Source organism: Lepisosteus oculatus, chromosome 12 (assembly GCF_040954835.1).
Source record: "Lepisosteus oculatus isolate fLepOcu1 chromosome 12, fLepOcu1.hap2, whole genome shotgun sequence".
NCBI classification, from domain to species: Eukaryota; Metazoa; Chordata; class Actinopteri; order Semionotiformes; family Lepisosteidae; genus Lepisosteus; species Lepisosteus oculatus.
Window position 1 is genome coordinate 37,565,792 of NC_090707.1, and position 17,515 is coordinate 37,583,306.

General features: G+C 50.8%; 2 protein-coding genes across 8 annotated transcripts; both read left to right on the forward strand.

Annotated features, from left to right (window-relative positions):
* Positions 1 to 2: 2 nt before the first annotated feature.
* Positions 3 to 5,587, forward strand: LOC102684276 (protein CutA homolog). Of its 5 annotated transcripts, none has more exons than XM_069196912.1 (7): positions 3 to 82; positions 1,417 to 1,485; positions 2,314 to 2,462; positions 3,068 to 3,127; positions 3,644 to 3,689; positions 4,818 to 4,867; positions 5,361 to 5,587. In XM_069196912.1, the coding sequence occupies exons 2-7, from the start codon at positions 1,420 to 1,422 to the stop codon at positions 5,458 to 5,460; spliced, it is 471 nt and encodes a 156-aa protein (XP_069053013.1). In that variant the 5' UTR covers positions 3 to 82; positions 1,417 to 1,419; the 3' UTR covers positions 5,461 to 5,587. The 5 variants fall into 5 exon arrangements, with proteins under 5 accessions (XP_069053013.1, XP_069053010.1, XP_069053014.1 ...); XM_069196909.1 differs by lacking the exon at positions 3 to 82 and adding an exon at positions 756 to 840; XM_069196911.1 differs by lacking the exon at positions 3 to 82 and adding an exon at positions 808 to 886.
* A 752-nt stretch (positions 5,588 to 6,339) lies between these two features.
* Positions 6,340 to 17,271, forward strand: LOC107078860 (uncharacterized). 3 transcript variants are annotated; one of them, XM_069196880.1, is made up of 14 exons: positions 6,340 to 6,444; positions 8,438 to 8,549; positions 9,210 to 9,300; positions 9,649 to 9,703; positions 9,898 to 9,952; positions 10,881 to 11,018; positions 11,707 to 11,835; positions 12,449 to 12,488; positions 13,221 to 13,258; positions 13,598 to 13,650; positions 14,300 to 14,689; positions 15,592 to 15,670; positions 16,221 to 16,350; positions 16,962 to 17,271. In XM_069196880.1, the coding sequence occupies exons 2-14, from the start codon at positions 8,444 to 8,446 to the stop codon at positions 17,095 to 17,097; spliced, it is 1,440 nt and encodes a 479-aa protein (XP_069052981.1). In that variant the 5' UTR covers positions 6,340 to 6,444; positions 8,438 to 8,443; the 3' UTR covers positions 17,098 to 17,271. The 3 variants fall into 3 exon arrangements, with proteins under 3 accessions (XP_069052981.1, XP_069052980.1, XP_069052982.1); XM_069196879.1 differs by lacking the exon at positions 6,340 to 6,444 and adding an exon at positions 6,817 to 7,157; XM_069196881.1 differs by lacking the exon at positions 6,340 to 6,444 and adding an exon at positions 6,820 to 7,157 and having other exon boundaries at positions 15,587 to 15,670.
* The last annotated feature ends 244 nt before the right edge of the window (positions 17,272 to 17,515 follow it).

Consider the following 17,515-nt stretch of genomic DNA (forward strand, 5'->3'; position numbering starts at 1 on the left):
GGGCCGTAAAGCGGATCGTACTTCCTGTCGTGGCCGGAAGCTGCTGCTGTCGAACCGACCAACTCCTTTACGACAGTTTCATGTATGTTATCGTACCGAAATATTGATGCAAGTAACGGATAAAAACATTCTTATTCTAGTGCCAAATGTAATCTTACAAAAATGTTTTTTTAAAACTCATTAAAGTTTCAGTATTTTGTTCAATGATTTCTTCTATTTTTTCCATGCACCTGTCTTTTATCAGTATTCAATATCAATATTCAATATCAGTATTTCTCGGGGAAATAACCAGTATTCTTTGGACATGGTGCTGAATACTAATCCCCAGTGACCACTTTTACCCTTAAAATTTGTCACAGATGCCTCCTTTTACGCTTTGTACGTAGTGGTTTAATGCTAAGTTAAGAATAAAACGCATCTAATCCTAAAACTAAAATTCAGTCATTGAGGACTAGAAATAAATAAAGCATAAAGCACTTGGGGGGCAAAATAAGAGGTTATTCACCAATGAATTGTAATAAACGTGCTTTCCTTTCTCTCACAAATATTCTACAAAGCCTTTACCTAAAGGCGGGGAAGAAATGTATAAAGTAGTAATTATTCATCGTTATTTCGAAATCAGTGGGATTCTTGTGACGAAGAACCGTTTTCAGCGACAAGGGAATGTTGTTGTTTTTTTTACTTTTAGTGCGCTTCTTGTTAAATAAAGTCAAAAGACACGAGATATATAGACCGCCGCTGGGCTGTCGGTCTTATCAGCGATGAGAGCTGAGGCGCCGCGACAGAACGTTTTGCTTTGCGGCACCCGTAGCAGAGTCGTGCAGGACCGGACTCCAGCAGGTAGAGGCAGCGCTCAGGACCCAGTCCAGAAACACGCTTTCAAGGGGTGGGGGGACGTACTTTTTCGGATGCAATTCCTAGTGTCTGCGCAGAATAAGCAGCGCTGGTCAGTGTTTAAAAAAAAAACTCGGCGCCAGAAGTAAATTAAAGGGGCTTCTGTAGATTTATGGTTGGCAGTACTTGCTTTAAGGCAAAGTCTTATCCCCGTGCTACTGCTCGGTAGCTGTTCTACCGCCTACATTGAGCGTGTGCTTTAAAAACATTGTTTTTTTTAAATCAGGCGGTAGTTTTATACGCAATTTAAAGAACGTCAAAAATAACGGCGGCAGTGAAGGAATGAAACGTTTATATAAACTAAGTTGCGTGTTGTTCTGTGGGTATTGTAGGTAATAGTTAAGCTCGCAGCACGCCAAACTACTGTACTGTAAATCTGACTTCTCTAGTTACAGACGCCAGAGCGAAGCTGGGACTGGCGCAGATTGCTCTATATGGGAGTCTTAACTGGTTTTGTCTGTCCGGCGCTGAGCTTGGTCTGGCTCAGGTTGCTCTGTAACTGGTCCGGTCTCTCCTGGGCAGGTGATGTTATTCGGACTCCGAGTTCTGGACGGATTGCAGAGCGGGTCAGCGGTCAGAAACACCTGTGCAGTGAGTATCCGAGAAGAGAACTAAATCCCCGCTCTCCCTTGTCAGCAAGCACTGTCTCTCCTGCGTGGCAGACCCTGGCGATGTCTGTCTGGATACTCAATCAGTAGACTGTGCCTGCTCTGGCACTCCTGGGCCTGTTGTATTTAGTTTTTATAGGTACAGGTCTTTAAACAGGTGTAGGAAGAGGTGTTCTTTCCACAGGTCTTTACACAGGTGTAGGAAGAGGTGTGTTCTGACACGCAGTGCAGTCTGTAAGTATTTGGACACAGACAACATTTGTTGTTTTGGCTCTGCACTCCAGCACACTGGATTTGAAATGAAACAAGGACTATGAGATTGAAGTGCAGAATGTCATCTTGAATTTGTCTGTATTGGGTGGACCGTATAGGAATCACAGCCCTTTTTATACAAAGTCCCCCCATGTCAGGGGACCAGAAGTAATTTAGGTATATAAATCGGTATAGGAAGAGGTATTCTTTCCATAGGTGTTTAAATAGGTATAGGAAAAAGTGCTCTTTATATGGGTATTTGAAGAACATACTGTACATGGGGTAGTGTCTTCTGTAAATACACATTTTAATGGGTATAGCAAAATGTGTTCTTTAAATGGGTATAGGGCAATGTGTTGCTTTAAACAGGTGTCTGATTAGGTATAGGGAAAGTCTTCTTTCTCTAGGCGTTGTAAGAGGAGGGGAATTAGCTGCCCGGACTGGCCAGGGGTTTGAGGACTGTGATTCAGAGTAACTTGTGGGCCTGCGTGTTAGTTTGAGGATGTGACCGGTTCTGAAGCTGGTCCTGGTGCTGTCTCTCTGTCGTCTCTGCCCCCAGGCTGTGCTGCTGAGCCTGTCGATGCTCGCGCTGCTGAGGCCTCTGGGACTGCGCACGTTCTCCATGGCGGCCGAATCGTACGTCTCGGGCACGCACTCCGCCGCCTTCGTCACCTGCCCCAACGAGCAGGTGGCCAAGGACCTGGCCAGGTGAGGGGCCGGCCCGCCCTCCCCCTGCGTCGCGTTTGCTAGTGTGACAGAGGAGGGCGCCGCACGTGCGGGGGGGGGGGGGCTGCTCTTTACTCACGCCCTGATAAGAAGGGCAGGGTCGCCACCTCTCTGCCGCAGCCCAGCCTAGAGCATGACGGCACCAAACTTGAGTGGCCTTATCCGAGTCCAGACAGCTGAACATACCCGCCATTGACCACTTTCCATCACAAACCACTGAATCCAACTGTGTCCTTGTATACATGTTTGGAACTGCGTATGAAATTGTAACAGGAATGTACACAAAGAGAGACGGCGATCTTCCCCCGAGCGTATTCAGCGCAGGACCCACCTATTTAACAGGCTCCACTAGTGTGGAGACAGATTGCCATTAATACCGTGGGGAGAGTGTCCGATGTCACCACCCGGGACATTACTAATTCGGCCAGTGCAAAATCTCACCCCATAAGTTCACTGCATCTAATTGATGTTGGAATCGGATTTCTGTGCCCCCCCGCCCCCCCCGGCGGTGAAGCTGCGTGGCGGGAGTGGGGTTGCTCTGCCGACAGCTGAGCCCCTGCTTGTTGTTGTCGTTGTCGTCCTCCCAGGGGGCTGGTGGAGAAGAAGCTGGCGGCCTGCGTCAACATCGTGCCCAAGATCACGTCGGTGTGAGTGCGCAGAGGGGGGTGGGGGACAGTGCTGGCGGGGGGCAGGCGTGTCCTCATCCCGGGCCAGAGCCTGTTCTAGCCCACCGTCACCGTGACTGGGACTGTTCCCCGAACGGCGCCCGACAGGGGGGCGAAGGGGTGATTCACCCGTGTAACGACCACAGTTCCCACCCCCCCGCACGGGGACTCGATCCCTAGACAGCTGATCGCTCCGTCCCGCCAGCAGACCGGTTTCCGGTCCGGATGTGGGGGGGGTCGGTGCTCGGTGCTGGCAGGGGCGCAGTGACATGGGGACACCACAGGGGGGCGCTGTGGAGAGTGGTGGTAAAAGGATGAAAGATTCGTGCTGGGCTGGCTTTTCTGGAGCTGCTGGCCGCGGAGTCTCGGGCAGCTTGGCAGTTCCGGAGGCCGCTGGAGTGCTTCCAGAGGAAATGTTATGTGGGGGGGGGCGGAGGCGGGGATCAGCACCTCAGTTTCCGAAAAGGCCTGGCTTTGATTGCTGTCTGTGCGTTCCAGGTACGAGTGGCAGGGGAAGATCGAAGAGGACAGCGAGGTCTTGTTGGTGAGGGTCCCTTCCTGCTCTCCTACTGTGGCGTCTAGTTCCTTGTTTCTAGGGGCGTCTACCGGGATCCAGCCGGGACTGTCCCATGTGACGCCAAAGCTTTCTGCTCCAAGCGACAGGCAGCGTGGTCCAATCAGAGCATTCTGCAACTCCAGGCACTGTTGTCCAATCACAGCGTAGCTCCAGGCAGCGTTATCCAATCAGAGCACTGTTGGGTGTCACATGACTTGGGTCAGTTGAGCTCAAGTGAGTGCCCCGTTAAAGGTGGACTCCGCAGAAAACAGTTACACGGCCTGAGGGATAGGGCAGCACTCTATATACAGCTTTGGGAAGATCGGTTATGCCCGGTATGCGTTTTCAGATTTGAAAGTGAATGAAAGCAGGAATAATCAGCAGGAGAATAGTTTTGAAAGACCAGTTTCGCTCAGATATTTATGTACTTTCCTAACTTATCAATGGCCACGTCTTGCTAATATAAAGAGAAACAGGTCATCCATATGCCTACGGTGCATAGTTTTGTAATGTTTTTTATTTTTAAGACTCAAGATGGGGTTGGCTGTTGCTGGGATTCAGGACAGTGTGTAGGAGTTGGGCACCTGGTGTAGCTGTGTCTCATGGCACCACCAGGGTGACTTTACTGCCAGCAGACTGCTGGCTCCCATCACTGGGTCACGAGTCGCTTCACGAGGACCGGTGACCGTTAGTCACAGAGGACAGTCCCGGGACGTCCCGACTGGTTTCCGTCTCGCCATGGATTCCTTGTGATTCCCTCTCGGCAGCGCCTCCCTGTGGTTAGCGAGAGCAGATTGGCAGCCCAGCCTGGTCCAGCCTCCTCCCAGCTCTTCGGGACCGTGTTCGGCGCCAGGGGCTCGTGGGAGGGGGGGGTGCGTCTCTCCTGGACGAGGACCTGAGGCAGCCGTCTGCTGGAACAGTGGGCAGGAACCCTCTGCTGTGCCTTCCCACGAGCCCTGGGGTCTCTCCTGCCCTCTCCTGTGTATACATAGCACGTTAAACCCCATTCTCCTGCTCCGGGTTTTCAAAAAAAAGAAACATCCCCTGTCTCTGGCGCGTGTTTCTCTCCCGGAGGATGTTCCCCTGACCGTTTCCTGTTCCTGCTTCGTTCCGCAGATGATTAAGACCAGGAGCTCCAAGGTCTCGGCCCTGGCAGACTACGTGCGGTGAGTCGGGTTCCGAATCGCAGAGCTGGGGCAGAGCCTTCTCCTCTGCCCTGAGCAGGGTCCCCCGCCTGCCACTGTTCCTGCAAGTTGAAAAACGGATTAATAATAATAATAATAATAATAAACTTTATTTTATATAGCGCCTTTAAAGGTGGCTTCTCAAAGCGCTTTACAGGATGACAATAACAATAGATAAGAAGACTACAACAATAAATAAGAAAATTTCACAAGACAGGACACAATTATAATTACAACAATAACAATAGAGGAGACCGTGGAAGGTGGTATTAAGAAGAGCAGAGGGGTGAAGAATGGAACCAGTTCAGTAAAGGGTTTTCTGAAGAAGAAGGTTTTGAGTCTGGATTTGAAGGAGTTTAGAGAAGGTGACTCTCTAATATCCTTGGGCAAAGAGTTCCAGAGCTTGGGGGCATAGCAGGAGAAGGATTAATACACGCAGTTGTGTGAATGGGGGCTCTTCGTCCATGTCTTGTAGGTCAGTCCACCCCTACGAAGTGGCCGAAGTCATCAGCCTCCCCATTGACCAGGGCAACCCCCCCTATCTGAAGTGGCTGGGAGAGGCTGTACCAGAGTGAGGCCGGCAGCTGCTGCCACCTGCTGGACAGAACGCCGAACTGCAGGATCCCGCAGCACTTCCGCAGTGCCCGTGCAGCACATTACACATGTGACAAACGGAAAATAAACTGGAGTCATTTGATAAGACATCCGAGTATTTCTTTCTGATTTCAAAGTTAGGTGGATGTAACACTTGAATCGTAGGCTGTGCTGGTCGTTCTTCAACAGGAGTATGTTGTCATGAATGAGTCTGAAGCCAGTGCCACACACCTATTTGATTAAGAGACCAGTTGGATCAGGATGGTTTCCTATGCCTGTACAGTTCCTTGGTAAGACTAGCGCATTTCAAGAAGAAACACGCAAAATTCTGACTCCTTTAAACCAACTTGTTACCATCCTCGTTCCTTAATAAAAAAAAAAACCCTGCGTGTTAATAAAAAACATGTTTTGAGTGTGAAGTACTGCAACTTGACGGAGTCTTCCTGTTCACGAGTCAGGACTGAACAGCGCGCTGGGCTCGTAGGTTGGACTTTTACTTTTTCGCTCCTTTCTCTACGGAGAGATACGGAATAGACGCTCAAGCTTCAACTGGAAGCGCTGTGATTGGAGAGAAGCAGGGAGACGAATGGAGCTCTGTGATTGGACAGGAGCAGGGAGACGAATGAAGCGATGTGATTGGACAGAAGCAGGGAGAGCGAGGGAGCGCTGTGATTGGACAGAAGCAGGGAGACGAATGGAGCGATGTGATTGGACAGAAGCAGGGAGACAAAGGGAGCGCTGTGATTGGACAGAAACAGGGAGACGAAGGGAGCGCTGTGATTGGACAGAAGCAGGGAAACGAATGGAGCGCTGTGATTGGACAGAAGCAGGGACACGGGGAAGCTCTGTGATTGGACAGAAGCAGCGGGTCTGAGGGTTGTGATTGGATGAAAAATCTCAGCCGCTGTCCGAGTGATTGTTTTGGCTGAGAAAACGCTTGAGGGATAAATTTTGCTGCATCGAAGGTAGAGAATCTCAGGTTTTCTGGTCTCGCAAGACAGTTGACTTTAGTTCTGTCTGAGTTCTGAATTAAAATAACAGGTCTCAGGTTTGTTGTAAAGGCGATATTTTTCTCCTAGTAGTTAACAAGTGTGAAAGGATTCGTAGTTGTTCCCACCTATGCCGGTTCCTCATAAAAATCTATATCGAGCTGCTTGGATAGGAACAGTGGAGCAACTCCACTCAACATTCAAATTAACGTTGGAAATGTAAATAATGTATGATTTTTACTGATTAAAGATGTTTACTCTTTTACTGCCCGTGTCACGCAATACCGCGGGCTGTAGTGATTACTCCTGCACATCTACAGCGAAGGGGTGACGCGCGAAGGCCGCCGGGATTGGAGAGCCGTGCCGTCGTCAGTTCCGGTGGGAACGCGCTCGTGCGACGATTCGGGGTGGGAAGCCGCGCGCGGAGGGCGGCGTGAGGCGCTCGAGGGCCGAGAGCGGGATCCGCCTGCGGTTCGTCAGAACTAAAAATCAGACCGTTAACGAGCTGTAAAAGATTAAAAAAAATAACAACAAGGCATCGGATCTCCAGCCCCCGAAGTGTCAAAACCGTACTTGAAAACCGGGAGGTTTAAGCGTTTTCCATTCCCACGGGGTCGGAAGACCAGTGTCGGTACAACAGGATCGCGAGTCTGATTATTCGCTTGTAAGCAACGACTTTAAACGAGCAGGTAATCTTTTATCAGCTTTTTTTTTTTCTCTGAAAGATGACTACGTTGTAGTCTCACTAAACGATGAAGTAAAGGAAACGTTTGGTTTGTGTTTTTTTTACTTGCTTACTGAAGACTACTCTGTCGAGTAAGCGCCCCTGTAGAGACACCCCGGGAGGTCTTTTCAACACGCTTTTCAAAAGAAGCGGGAAAAAAAAAGACCACGAACTACACAAGCTGGTCAGACGCTGTTAAATTCATCCCCCACCCTGTTTGTGTGAGTGTGCGCGGCTCTCGCCTCATGCTCTCCTGGGTTCAACAGGAGTAAGACAGTTTAAAAAGTAGTCGAAACCGTCTGTTCGCTGCAGAAGAGGAGTGAAATCTGATGCGTCTAAGACGACGGTTAGCTCAGATTCAACAAGAAGCCTCTTTTGGTTGGATACCTGCAGCCCTCCACCACCTTTATAGGTCACTCTTAATCCTCCGTGCCTGTAGGCCTGGCAGCTGCTGTAACAGAGACCAGAGGTCTGCAGCCTCCAGGTTTCACAGAATCACCTTCGAAAGTGGGGTGGCACATGTGGTCAGCTCTGCTGGCTCTCAGCGCTGGGGCCCTGGGTTCAATTCCTGGGGTGCTGTCGGTGGGGAGTCTGCATGTTCGCTGCGTTTTCACACAGGTTTCCTCCCACAGTCCAGAGACATGCTGGTGGGTTAATTGGCTTTTGGGAAAATTGGCCCTGGGGTGAGTGTGTGTCTGTGTGTGCCCTGCGATGGACTGGTGTCCCGTCCAGGGTGTGTGTCTGTGTGTGTCCTATGATGGACTGGTTTCCTGTCCAGGGTGTGTGTGTCCTGTGATGGACTGGTGTCCTGTCCAGGGTGTGTGTGATGGACTGGTGTCCTGTCCAGGGTGTGTGTGTTTGTGAGTGTCCTGTGATGGACTGGTGTCCTGTCCAGGGTGTGTGAGTGTGTGTGTGTGGCCTGTGATGGACTGGTGTCCTGTCCAGGGTGTGTGTCTCCTGTGATGGACTGGTGTCCTGTCCAGGGTGTGTGTGATGGACTGGTGTCCTGTCCAGGGTGTGTGTGTCTGTGAGTGTCCTGTGATGGACTGGTGTCCTGGCCAGGGTGTGTGACTGTGTGTGTCCTGGGATGGACTGGTGTCCTGTCCGGGGTGTGTCCTGCCTTGTGTCCGTTGCATGCTGGGACAGACAACGGCTCCCCCCCGGATAAAGAGGTTGGGAAACGGACTGAACCCCGGGGCAACAACGAGACGCTCAACTGTTCCGATCTCTCTGGGCCCCACGCAGGTCCGCATGGGCGTCACGCGGGCGAAGAGGAGGAGCCCGCGGTGGAGGGGGAGGAACGACTCGCCGCGGTGGGGGCGAGGCCGCTGGCCCGGCTCTGCGCCACGGAGGAGGGGTGAGGCCTCCGCCTGGGGTCGGGGGTCGGGGGTCGGGGGCTGCCATCCGGAAATTCCAGCCGTTTCGAGAACAGGCTCCTTTTTGTTCCGTTGTTCTCTCTGATCCTGTCCCGTTGTCCCGTGCGTCTGCATCGAACCAAGAGCCGGGTGATGTCACTGGGTCGCAGGCTTGATGCCGGCGTTGCCTGCAAAACGATTTGCAACCAAACATGGATTAATTGCTTTAATTGACTTGTCCTGATACTTTAATAAGGATCCCAATACTGGTCACCTGAAATGGAGGGAGGGAGGGGGGGTTGGGTTGAGCACAAAAAGTGCTGTTATTCTGAAAAAGTACAACATGTATTGGAAGCACAGAAATACATAAATAAGTTCAGTGTGAGAAAGTGTTTCTTTCTCCGTTTTCATATCCATCTTTTGTTTTCACATTCGAATTGCTTGAATACGCAGCAAAAACAGCAGTTTTGAATTTGCTGTCCCAACACCCACAGAGGGCACTGTTTGTATTTAGGAAAAGGTGACTCGGTGTTGTCCGGCTTGGACGTGCGTCCTTGTGTTTAGTCGTGAATGGGGGTGCGGAAAGGCTGATGGCCGAGACGTGTGGGGAAAGGAGAGTTAATTCCTCGCTGTCCTGCCCATTGTTCTGGGTCTCTGGGCAGGTCGGAAGGGGGTTTTCTGCGCGGCCCAGCAGGAAGCGAAGCAGAAACTGCAGCTCCCTCCCATCGACGAGTCGTCCTCCTCGCAGCAGGAGTGGGTATCTCTGTCCCTCGCCGTCTCTGAGTCTCTGTCCCTCGCCGTCTAGAGAATCCCTGCTAGAGCATAAAGAATTCACGTGCCTCCAATTATACCCACCGTATATCGGGTATACGGTTAGAAATCGCATACAAGTTGAATAATTATTTCACTAATTGGACTGCTCGGTCGAATACCGATGTTCACCAGTTTTTCGTAACCCCCCGATTTGTAACAGTATCATTTTTTCAGTTGCTTTCAACAAAAGGATCCTTAAACGTCCCTGTTGTGCTGTGTGAAGTGTAAATGCAGGCCCCAGTCATACAGTGTAAATTAACGCATTTGTAAATAATTCTCATTCTCCAGATTCCTCATCCAGCCAGAGAAATCCCGAGGGCTGTCCAGACCGTCTCCTCAAAAAGTAAGTGCCTTTTACTAATCAATCACTTAAAGTCCGGTCTTTTAACAAGGGGATATTCCGACTGTGATCTGCTGAGAGCCCCTGCGGTATCATTTTTGAGCCCCACCCATGTCGTTTCTATTACTTTGTTTCGTTTTTTATTTTTGCCCTTCCTCGTAAAAGATGATGCCGGTGGTGGTTTTGTCGCGTTTCAGGAATCGCCGGGCGACAGCTGTGCAAGTGGCTCTGTCAACAGCGACGGTGTCTCAGGTGAGCGCGTCGGGGGAGCGGGGGGTCACACACCTCGACGGGCACGCTCTGGGGCCAGGCTTCGTGCCTTCGTGCAGTCCTGCCTCTTCGACCACTCGCACGCTCAAGCTTGCGGTTTTTCACCTGCCCGTTTTAACTGTAAAGCTGGGTTCTTCTAGCCCTGGTCCTGGGGAGCCCCTATGTACTGAGTCTTACAGGTCCCCCTAAGTCAGGGGTCTCCCCAGCCCTGGTCATTGGGAGCCCCAGTCCAGTGAGTCTTATATTGTAGGTCGCCTGTTTGTAAAAACTGGCAACAACTTGTCAGCTATTGACGCAAGCAATCTGTCCAGTAAAGAGAACCCTGATTCTTGAGGGCCAGTTTCAGGAAGGCCTGCTGTCTTCTGGCTTTCATCCCCTGGAGCTCTGTTACATATTGACAGAGAGCTAATGATTTAAACGATCAATTTAATTAATTGCAGAGGTCTACTGCAACTATTCTAACCAGGCTCTGAAAGATATATTTAAACTCTCTATAAGCTATCTACTGTATATAAATATAGGTATCTGTGGCTTTACTGAAGAAAATGTTTTGAGTCATCAACTTTAAAAGAAAAATTCTTGCAAATGTTTTTATGAAATAATTGTCGATCTCTTGATGGGTTATTGAGGTTGGAGCAAAAATCAGTAGACAACAGGCACCGCAGGAATGGAGTTGAACTCCCCTGATTGAGATTTCAATCCTACGTGATCTCTGCATAGACAGATTACCTCTTTAATTGATCGCGGCTGAGTTGTTCCTGACCTTTAGAAGCCTGTGTTTTGAGGGTGAGCCGGAAAACCTGCTGGGTTTGGGCTCTCCAGGACCAGGGCGGCAGGGTCTTTCGAATAAAACGACAGGGTTTGTAACGTGCACGTATGTGTGTGGGTTTTCTCTTCGGCCGGGTGGCAGAAATGGTCTTGCCGTCGGGAGTTTCCACCTTCTTCCTGGCGTGCATGGATTCGGATTCTCCCGGCGCGCCGTCCCTCTCCCTGGTCTCGGAGAGCAGCCTGTCCTCTCCGGAAGTCTTCCGAAAAGCCGACGACCTGGGTATGTGTGGCACCTGGGCGTGGGGTGGGGGCAGAGAGGGAGAAATAAACTGCTGTGAAGACCGAGCTGAAAGCCCGTAGTTTGGTTCGGTGTCTTTTGGTCGAGGGAGGAAATCCTACAGCTTCTGCTGGGTTTTCCTGGCTTTGCCGCGGCTCCTTGCCTTTGTGGACAGATTGCAGGGGTGGCCAGCCCAGGCCCTGGAGGGAGACGGTCCAGCATACGGTCTCATACGGTGCTCTTAAATCGCCGCTGTGTTTGGAGTTCATGGGTAAGGTTCAGCGAGGCCCATGGCTCCTGAGAGCCAGAAGCCGTTGGGTGTTTTCATGTGGAGGGTCTTGACTTCAGTCGCCTCCTTACTTCTTGAACAGAACTAGAATCCCAGGCGTTTGGAAATTGATGACTTGCGGACCTGTAGGACCGGTGTTCACCGTCCCTTCACATTATACCACTGCCCCTTCTACAGTTCCTGTTTAAACAGCGCCCTCTGTGGGAAAGATATGGAAGGCACTGCCCCCTCCCTCTTCCTCCCCAGTGGGGCCATTTTGTTTTAAACCTGCAGGCCTTTGCGCTCCCGATCGATCCATCAATCGATCGATTGATCGATCGATCAGACACAGTCTTTGGAGATGCAGCCAGCGGTTGCCGGGGTTTGTAATGCGTCGCGCTGCCCTCGTGTTGATGTCAACAGGAGGCACGGCCGAGCTCACCGCGGGCGATGACGATCCCTGGGGGGGGTGCAGGAACTCCACCCTCCTGGACACCAGCCGGGCTGTCGCCATCAACATGAGGCAGCCCCCCAACGCCTCGGAGATTTTAGGTGAGCGTTTCCTCAACTCTCTTTTTCTTAAAAAAAAAACCAAAAACAACAAGAACTAAGGTGACAGAATCGATTCACTTTTACGGCAGATGTATTTTTAACCATCGTTAGGCACGAATTCAGGTTTTCTGCTTCACGTGAACTCGGACTACACCCGTAATCCCCTGTACAGCAGATCAAGTTTCGTCTGGCCGTGGTGTCTGTGTGCGCCCTCCAGTGGACTGGCATCCCATCTAGGGTGTATCCTAGATGCCTTGTGCCCAATGCATGCTGGGATAGGCCCCAGCTCCCCTGCGACTTGTGCCCAATGCATGCTGGGATAGGCCCCAGCTCCCCCGCGACCCTAAAGTGGATGAAGGGGGTAGAGAATGGGTGGAGAAAACACATAGATTGTGTTCGTGCTGCATCAGTGGTGCATCTCACAGTTAAATGCAGTTTAAAACTTACTGTGCACAGTCCGACCCGGAAGACTATTTCCATGACTATTGAGCCATGAACGCTGGCGGTAGCTGCTTCTTCAAGCGATGATGACCTTTTTTCTGTTGCTCTTTTTAGCCATTCCTGTGTTCTGTAACTTGACAAACCTTGATTTGCTTACATTTTATTCTTCAAGAGCTGTCAGCGGGGAGAGAGACTGGCCACTCTGACAACAGGTAATTGTTTTGTTGGTGGGGGAGGGGAGAGGTGGAAAACCATGTCATTAAAATCATTAGATCGTTTTACTCTTAAAAATACCCCGTACAGCTGGAGGTTTCCAGCAGTTGAGATACTGGAGTGTTGTTATTAAATTGACGGAGCCTGCCCCAATGAAAATGTGTGTTCTGCTATCATCTTTTTAGTAGGATAGTAAAATAATTTTGTGCTTTCCTTTGTTCCTGTCAGATGTTTTCCAAAAGCACATTTTTTTGTCTGAGTTGGCATCTGTGGTGCAAACTGTGATCACATTCAGTGGCTCTTTCCATAGTCCACATGCTCACATTCCCTTTCAGACAGGGGTGGTTGCTCCAGTCATTTGAAGCCAAGGCTGGTTGGTTTTTACATTTTGTAGTCCTTGTATACGTGTCATTTGAGGGAGACCTGAATGGACCAGTGGGTAATGATGTCACTGTGTCTGTCTGCTGGATGGGTTTCTGTAGGACTTTAGGTCCCGAGTGGCTCATTTTACCAGACAACAGGAAAAGTCCTCGTCTGGCACCCGTCTTGTTTGTCTGGGAAAACACAAATAATTTTTTTGTTTTTTGATGAAGCTTTGAAATACAATGGCTTTTATTTCTGCTGCGGCGAAGCGGTCGTGTAACAAATCCCTTGCTTACTAACTTCTCCACTTGTGTTTTTCTGATCCCCAAAACCCACCTTCTGAAAATCAACTGTCGGAAAACATCCAGAAGTTCAGTTCTTCCCACAGCTGCTGCTACAGTGTCAGGTATAAATACACGCGCAGCTGATCGCTGTATTAATACAGTATATCCTTGCGGTTGATCTGTTGGGTGAATTTGTTCCACACATCTTCTGTTCTCCTAATGGAAATCGAAATGGTAGCATGGTCTGATGTTTGATAGCTTTGTGAAATACGGTAATAAAAAGCTTAATTGAAGCATCGTCTGTATTTCTGAGACATTTGAGCACTTTATGTTTCAGATCATAAAAGCTAAATAAAACCATTGCAAATGTATTTTAAACGGATGTACCCCTGGGGTCTTTATATACATTTAGCTGTGGTCAATTTGTTTTTTGTTGTTGTTGTTGTTGTTGTTGTTTTTAGGGAAAAGGGTTTCGAAATTGCGCCGGCATCGAGACGGAGCTCTTCAGTCTCAAGTAGGCCCAGGTTTTGACGTCTGCCCCACTGAGCTGCAGCTATAAGTATGCTTAATGGGGGGGTGTCTGATATCAGGCAGCACAGTGGCATGGCAATTAGCACTGCTGCCACATGGCTCCTGGGTTCGGTTCTCAACGTCAGTGTGGTGTCTGCGTGTTCCCCCCACCCTTCCCTGGGTTTTCACCGGGTGGTCCGGTTTCCTTCCACCTCACGTAGACATGGTAAATTGTCCCCGTTTGTGTGTGAGTGTTAAGTACGATGGACTTGCTGCCCGTCCAGGTGTTGTCCTGCCCTGTGCTTCTGGGATAAGATCCAGACTGCAGCGACCCTGTTCCTAGTCAGCCAGTTCCTAACCTGGAGCCTGAGTGGTGAGGAATGCAATAGAGTCTCTGATTATTTAGCAGAGGGTGTACACACACCCTCTGTACCAGTGCCACTTACGTGAGGATCTGCGTGTTCCATCTAGTTTCTGAATCTTTTTATGGTGCTTTTTTTCCCCCAACAGTTCTCTCTTTTATTACGGGATCAAGTGAAATTTTGCTGGGCACGTATCCCGATTATCCGTCTTTCACGTTACGGCGTTAAACGGGGAGCGTGTCCGCGGTTGTCGAGGTTCCCACGCGCTCTCTGACTCCGCACTTCTCGCAGAACCGAGCCGCCCTGCCTTCCCTGCCTCGGAAGAAGGTCTCCTTCGAGGAATCGGTGAGCTGGAAAATGCCCGGAAGTGCGGCAGAGGCCCACAAGGCTCAAACCACAGCCCGGACCGAGGGGCCGGACGTCGACCGGCAGGCGAAACCCGCGCTCGCGCCGCAGAAGAGAGAGCTCCGGCCTGAGCCCGTCCCGGAGCGAGGCTCTGGCAGGTCGCGGAGGAGAGACCGCGGTGGCGACGCTAAGCGGGGGCGCAAGGGGAAAGTGGCGGGAAAGCCTGTCGGTTCCCGGGAGGAATCTGGGAGGCCCCCCCTCCCGTCTGCTCGACTGAGCCCCGGCCCTCCGGAAAACCACCCCAGGAGCTCCCGCAGGAGAGCAGCTGCGCCCCCGGTAGGCTGTCCTGCCGCACGCGCACCAGTACGTTACTGGGCACCGGCGACTGTGCCGTCGGCCCTGCTCACTCACTGGAGAGTTCCCAGTGACGAAACAGTGCAGATCTGAAGGACCTTGAGTGGGGGAGAGGCTCTAGGGGTGACAGCACTGTTTTGTGTGCTGAACCCTATAGCGTAGACCAAAGTCAAAGCTGGAAGAACATCCCACTCTCTCCCCCACCCCCTCCAGGTCCAGGCCTGCTGAGTTCGAGTCGTGTCGAACTCAGCAGGACAGTGTCCTTGGATCTGTACTGACCAGTAGGCAGGACACCAGGGTTAAACACTTCTCTGACGGACAGTGCCCTGGGGTCTGTACTGACCGGAGGGCAGGACACCAGGGTTAAACACTTCTCTGACGGACAGTGGCCTGGGGTCTGTACTGACCAGAGGGCAGGACACCAGGGTTAAACACTTCTCTGACGGACGGTGTCCTGGGATCTGTACTGACCAGAGGGCAGGACACCAGGGTTAAACACTTCTCTGACGGACGGTGTCCTGGGATCTGTACTGACCAGAGGGCAGGACACCAGGGTTAAACAGTTCTCTGATGGACAGTTTCCTTGGATCTGTACTGACCAGTAGGCAGGTCACCAGGGTTAAACACTTCTCTGATGGACAGTGGCCTGGGATCTGTACTGACCAGTAGGCAGGACACCAGGGTTAAACACTTCTCTAACGGACAGTGGGATTTTTAAGTAGTATAGTTGGGTACTGGAAGGCACTGTACTGTGAATGTCAGAGACGAGCTTCTTGAGAAAGCTCTGCTAGAGATGCCAGGTCTGAAAAGATACACATAAGCATCACAAAATACAGATCACAGACTCCACACATTTCCTGCTCTGTTCCTTCCTGCCAGGCCAGTTGTGCTTCAGCGAGTCAAGAAGAGCCTTCTGTCTCTGCGCCGAGGAAACTCAAGCGGATTCCTCCAGTTTACATGAAGGTCTGAAACCTTTTTTTTTTTAAAGGTTTAATTAATGTACCTGGACACACACACACACACACACACACACACACACACACACAGGCTGATGATTTGAAAAGACAATTAACCTACCAGCATGTTTGTGGACTGTGAGAGGAAACCCATGCGAACCGAACACAGCAGGATCACGCAGACTCCACACAGACAGCACCCCAGGTCCGGAATTTAACCCAGGACCCCCACGCTGCGAGGCAGAAATGCTGACCTTTGCATCGCTGTGCTGCCCCTAATTAGAGACCCTATGAAACCAAGTAACAGTACTCTGTAGCTGTACAAGCAGTGACTCACGGCTGGTCATTTTAAAGAGATTGTAGTGAAATGAAGTGACCAGATTTATCGATGCTCGCGTGTTCCAGGTCGTTACAGACTGATGACTGAGCCAGGGTGAGTGAAATCGCTGCTGGATGGCGTTTCTCTGGGGGCAGGCTTGGCCACTCTGGGCGTGGCGGGTAATTCAGGAGACGCGTGTTCTGTGTCTGGAACCGAGTGCGTGTTTATGTCCGTGAAGGTGCCCTTTCGGGAGGAGGCGGCTCAGGTGTGCTGGATCTTACTGGCTCCGGATCCGACCGAGTTCCTGGAACGGCAGGGAGTCGAGGATCCGGCCGGCGTGTGCGAGCGAGCTCTGGCCGCGGGCTGCGGTAGGTGCCGCGCCCGAAAAGGGTGAATTTCGGTCCAGCTTTTCAGACACGGCCCCCGCTTTGCAACACTTCACTGCCGACGAGGCCTAAACCATGAAAACTGAATTCAGTAGAATGACGAACCCTTTCAGCAGTCAGTGCAACATATTAAAAACTCAGAGTTAAAACAGACGCCCTTTCCTCCTGCCAACTGGCAAAGACCTGGGGCTGAACCGATGCCAGTTTTCACTGAACATGGTTTTGCTTTTTTTTTTCCTGGTTACATCCTGAATGCTGCTCAGTACAGCATGCTCTCTCTGAAATATTGGGACTCCTAATAACAGTTATGTGGTAACGGGATGGCCTGGCGTAGAGCACTTTCTAGAGCCCTGGGCCACCCTTGTACCTTTTAAAGAAGGCGTCTTCCCCTATTTCCTGCTGCCCAGGTCCCTGAGCTGGGTTTGCGTCCAGTTCCAGGGGGTGTTACAGGAGCCATTAGGGACCCCTTGCCAAACCAGTGGGGCTTCATACTACCACCAGCAGTCATTCAACTCCACAGGTCCAAGAAGCTCCCAGCTGCCCTCGTACAGACTCGCAGCACCCGTCACGCCTTCTCGCTGTGTTTCCGACAGGTGTGTACCTAGAGTACCAGGGCCCGCCCAGCCCCCCACTCGCCACGTGCTTTTTCCCCCACAAACCAGAGAAGCGCCGAGCTGGAAGGAACGACCTGTGAAGATCCGTCCTGTGAAGTGGAAAGGGGAAATGTGATGTGTAGCTTACTTCCCCCGCCCCCACCAACTCTTTTGTGTGTAAAAAAAACGCTTTCAAGACAATGTGGGGAAAAAAGTCGTCAATAAAATTTTTCGTGACATAAAGCTTTTTGTTTACTGTATCGCAGCATACAGGATCAGCATTTATGCAATAAAAATGAGCTTAAAGTAAGATTTCAACATTTAATTTCCACTACGTAACTCAAAGGCTTAATATTTTTTTAAGCGTTGCGCCTGATAAGTTTGTTTTCATTGTTTAGCAACAGTGTCAAGGTCTCGGTGCACCTCCTTAGGCTGTGGACAGAAGAATCTTGCGTGTAGTTTTTACATGAGGTTTTTCCCAGGTCGTTCCCAGCCCCCACGCCAAAATACCATCTGGGAAAGTCCCTTTCCTGAAAAACGCTAGGAGGTTGGCC

What these genes read in the sequence shown, in the direction of transcription:
- LOC102684276 (XM_069196912.1), top strand. Translation starts at nt 1,420, where the DNA reads ATGTTATTCGGACTCCGAGTTCTGGACGGATTGCAGAGCGGGTCAGCG. An exon ending in GTGGCCAAGGACCTGGCCAG is followed by an intron (nt 2,463 to 3,067) that starts GTGAGGGGCCGG and finishes TCGTCCTCCCAG; the next exon opens with GGGGCTGGTGGAGAAGAAGC. An exon ending in GTGCCCAAGATCACGTCGGT is followed by an intron (nt 3,128 to 3,643) that starts GTGAGTGCGCAG and finishes TGTGCGTTCCAG; the next exon opens with GTACGAGTGGCAGGGGAAGA.
- LOC107078860 (XM_069196880.1), top strand. Translation starts at nt 8,444, where the DNA reads ATGGGCGTCACGCGGGCGAAGAGGAGGAGCCCGCGGTGGAGGGGGAGG. An exon ending in CTCTGCGCCACGGAGGAGGG is followed by an intron (nt 8,550 to 9,209) that starts GTGAGGCCTCCG and finishes GTCTCTGGGCAG; the next exon opens with GTCGGAAGGGGGTTTTCTGC. An exon ending in GGAGAGCAGCTGCGCCCCCG is followed by an intron (nt 14,690 to 15,591) that starts GTAGGCTGTCCT and finishes CTGCCAGGCCAG; the next exon opens with TTGTGCTTCAGCGAGTCAAG.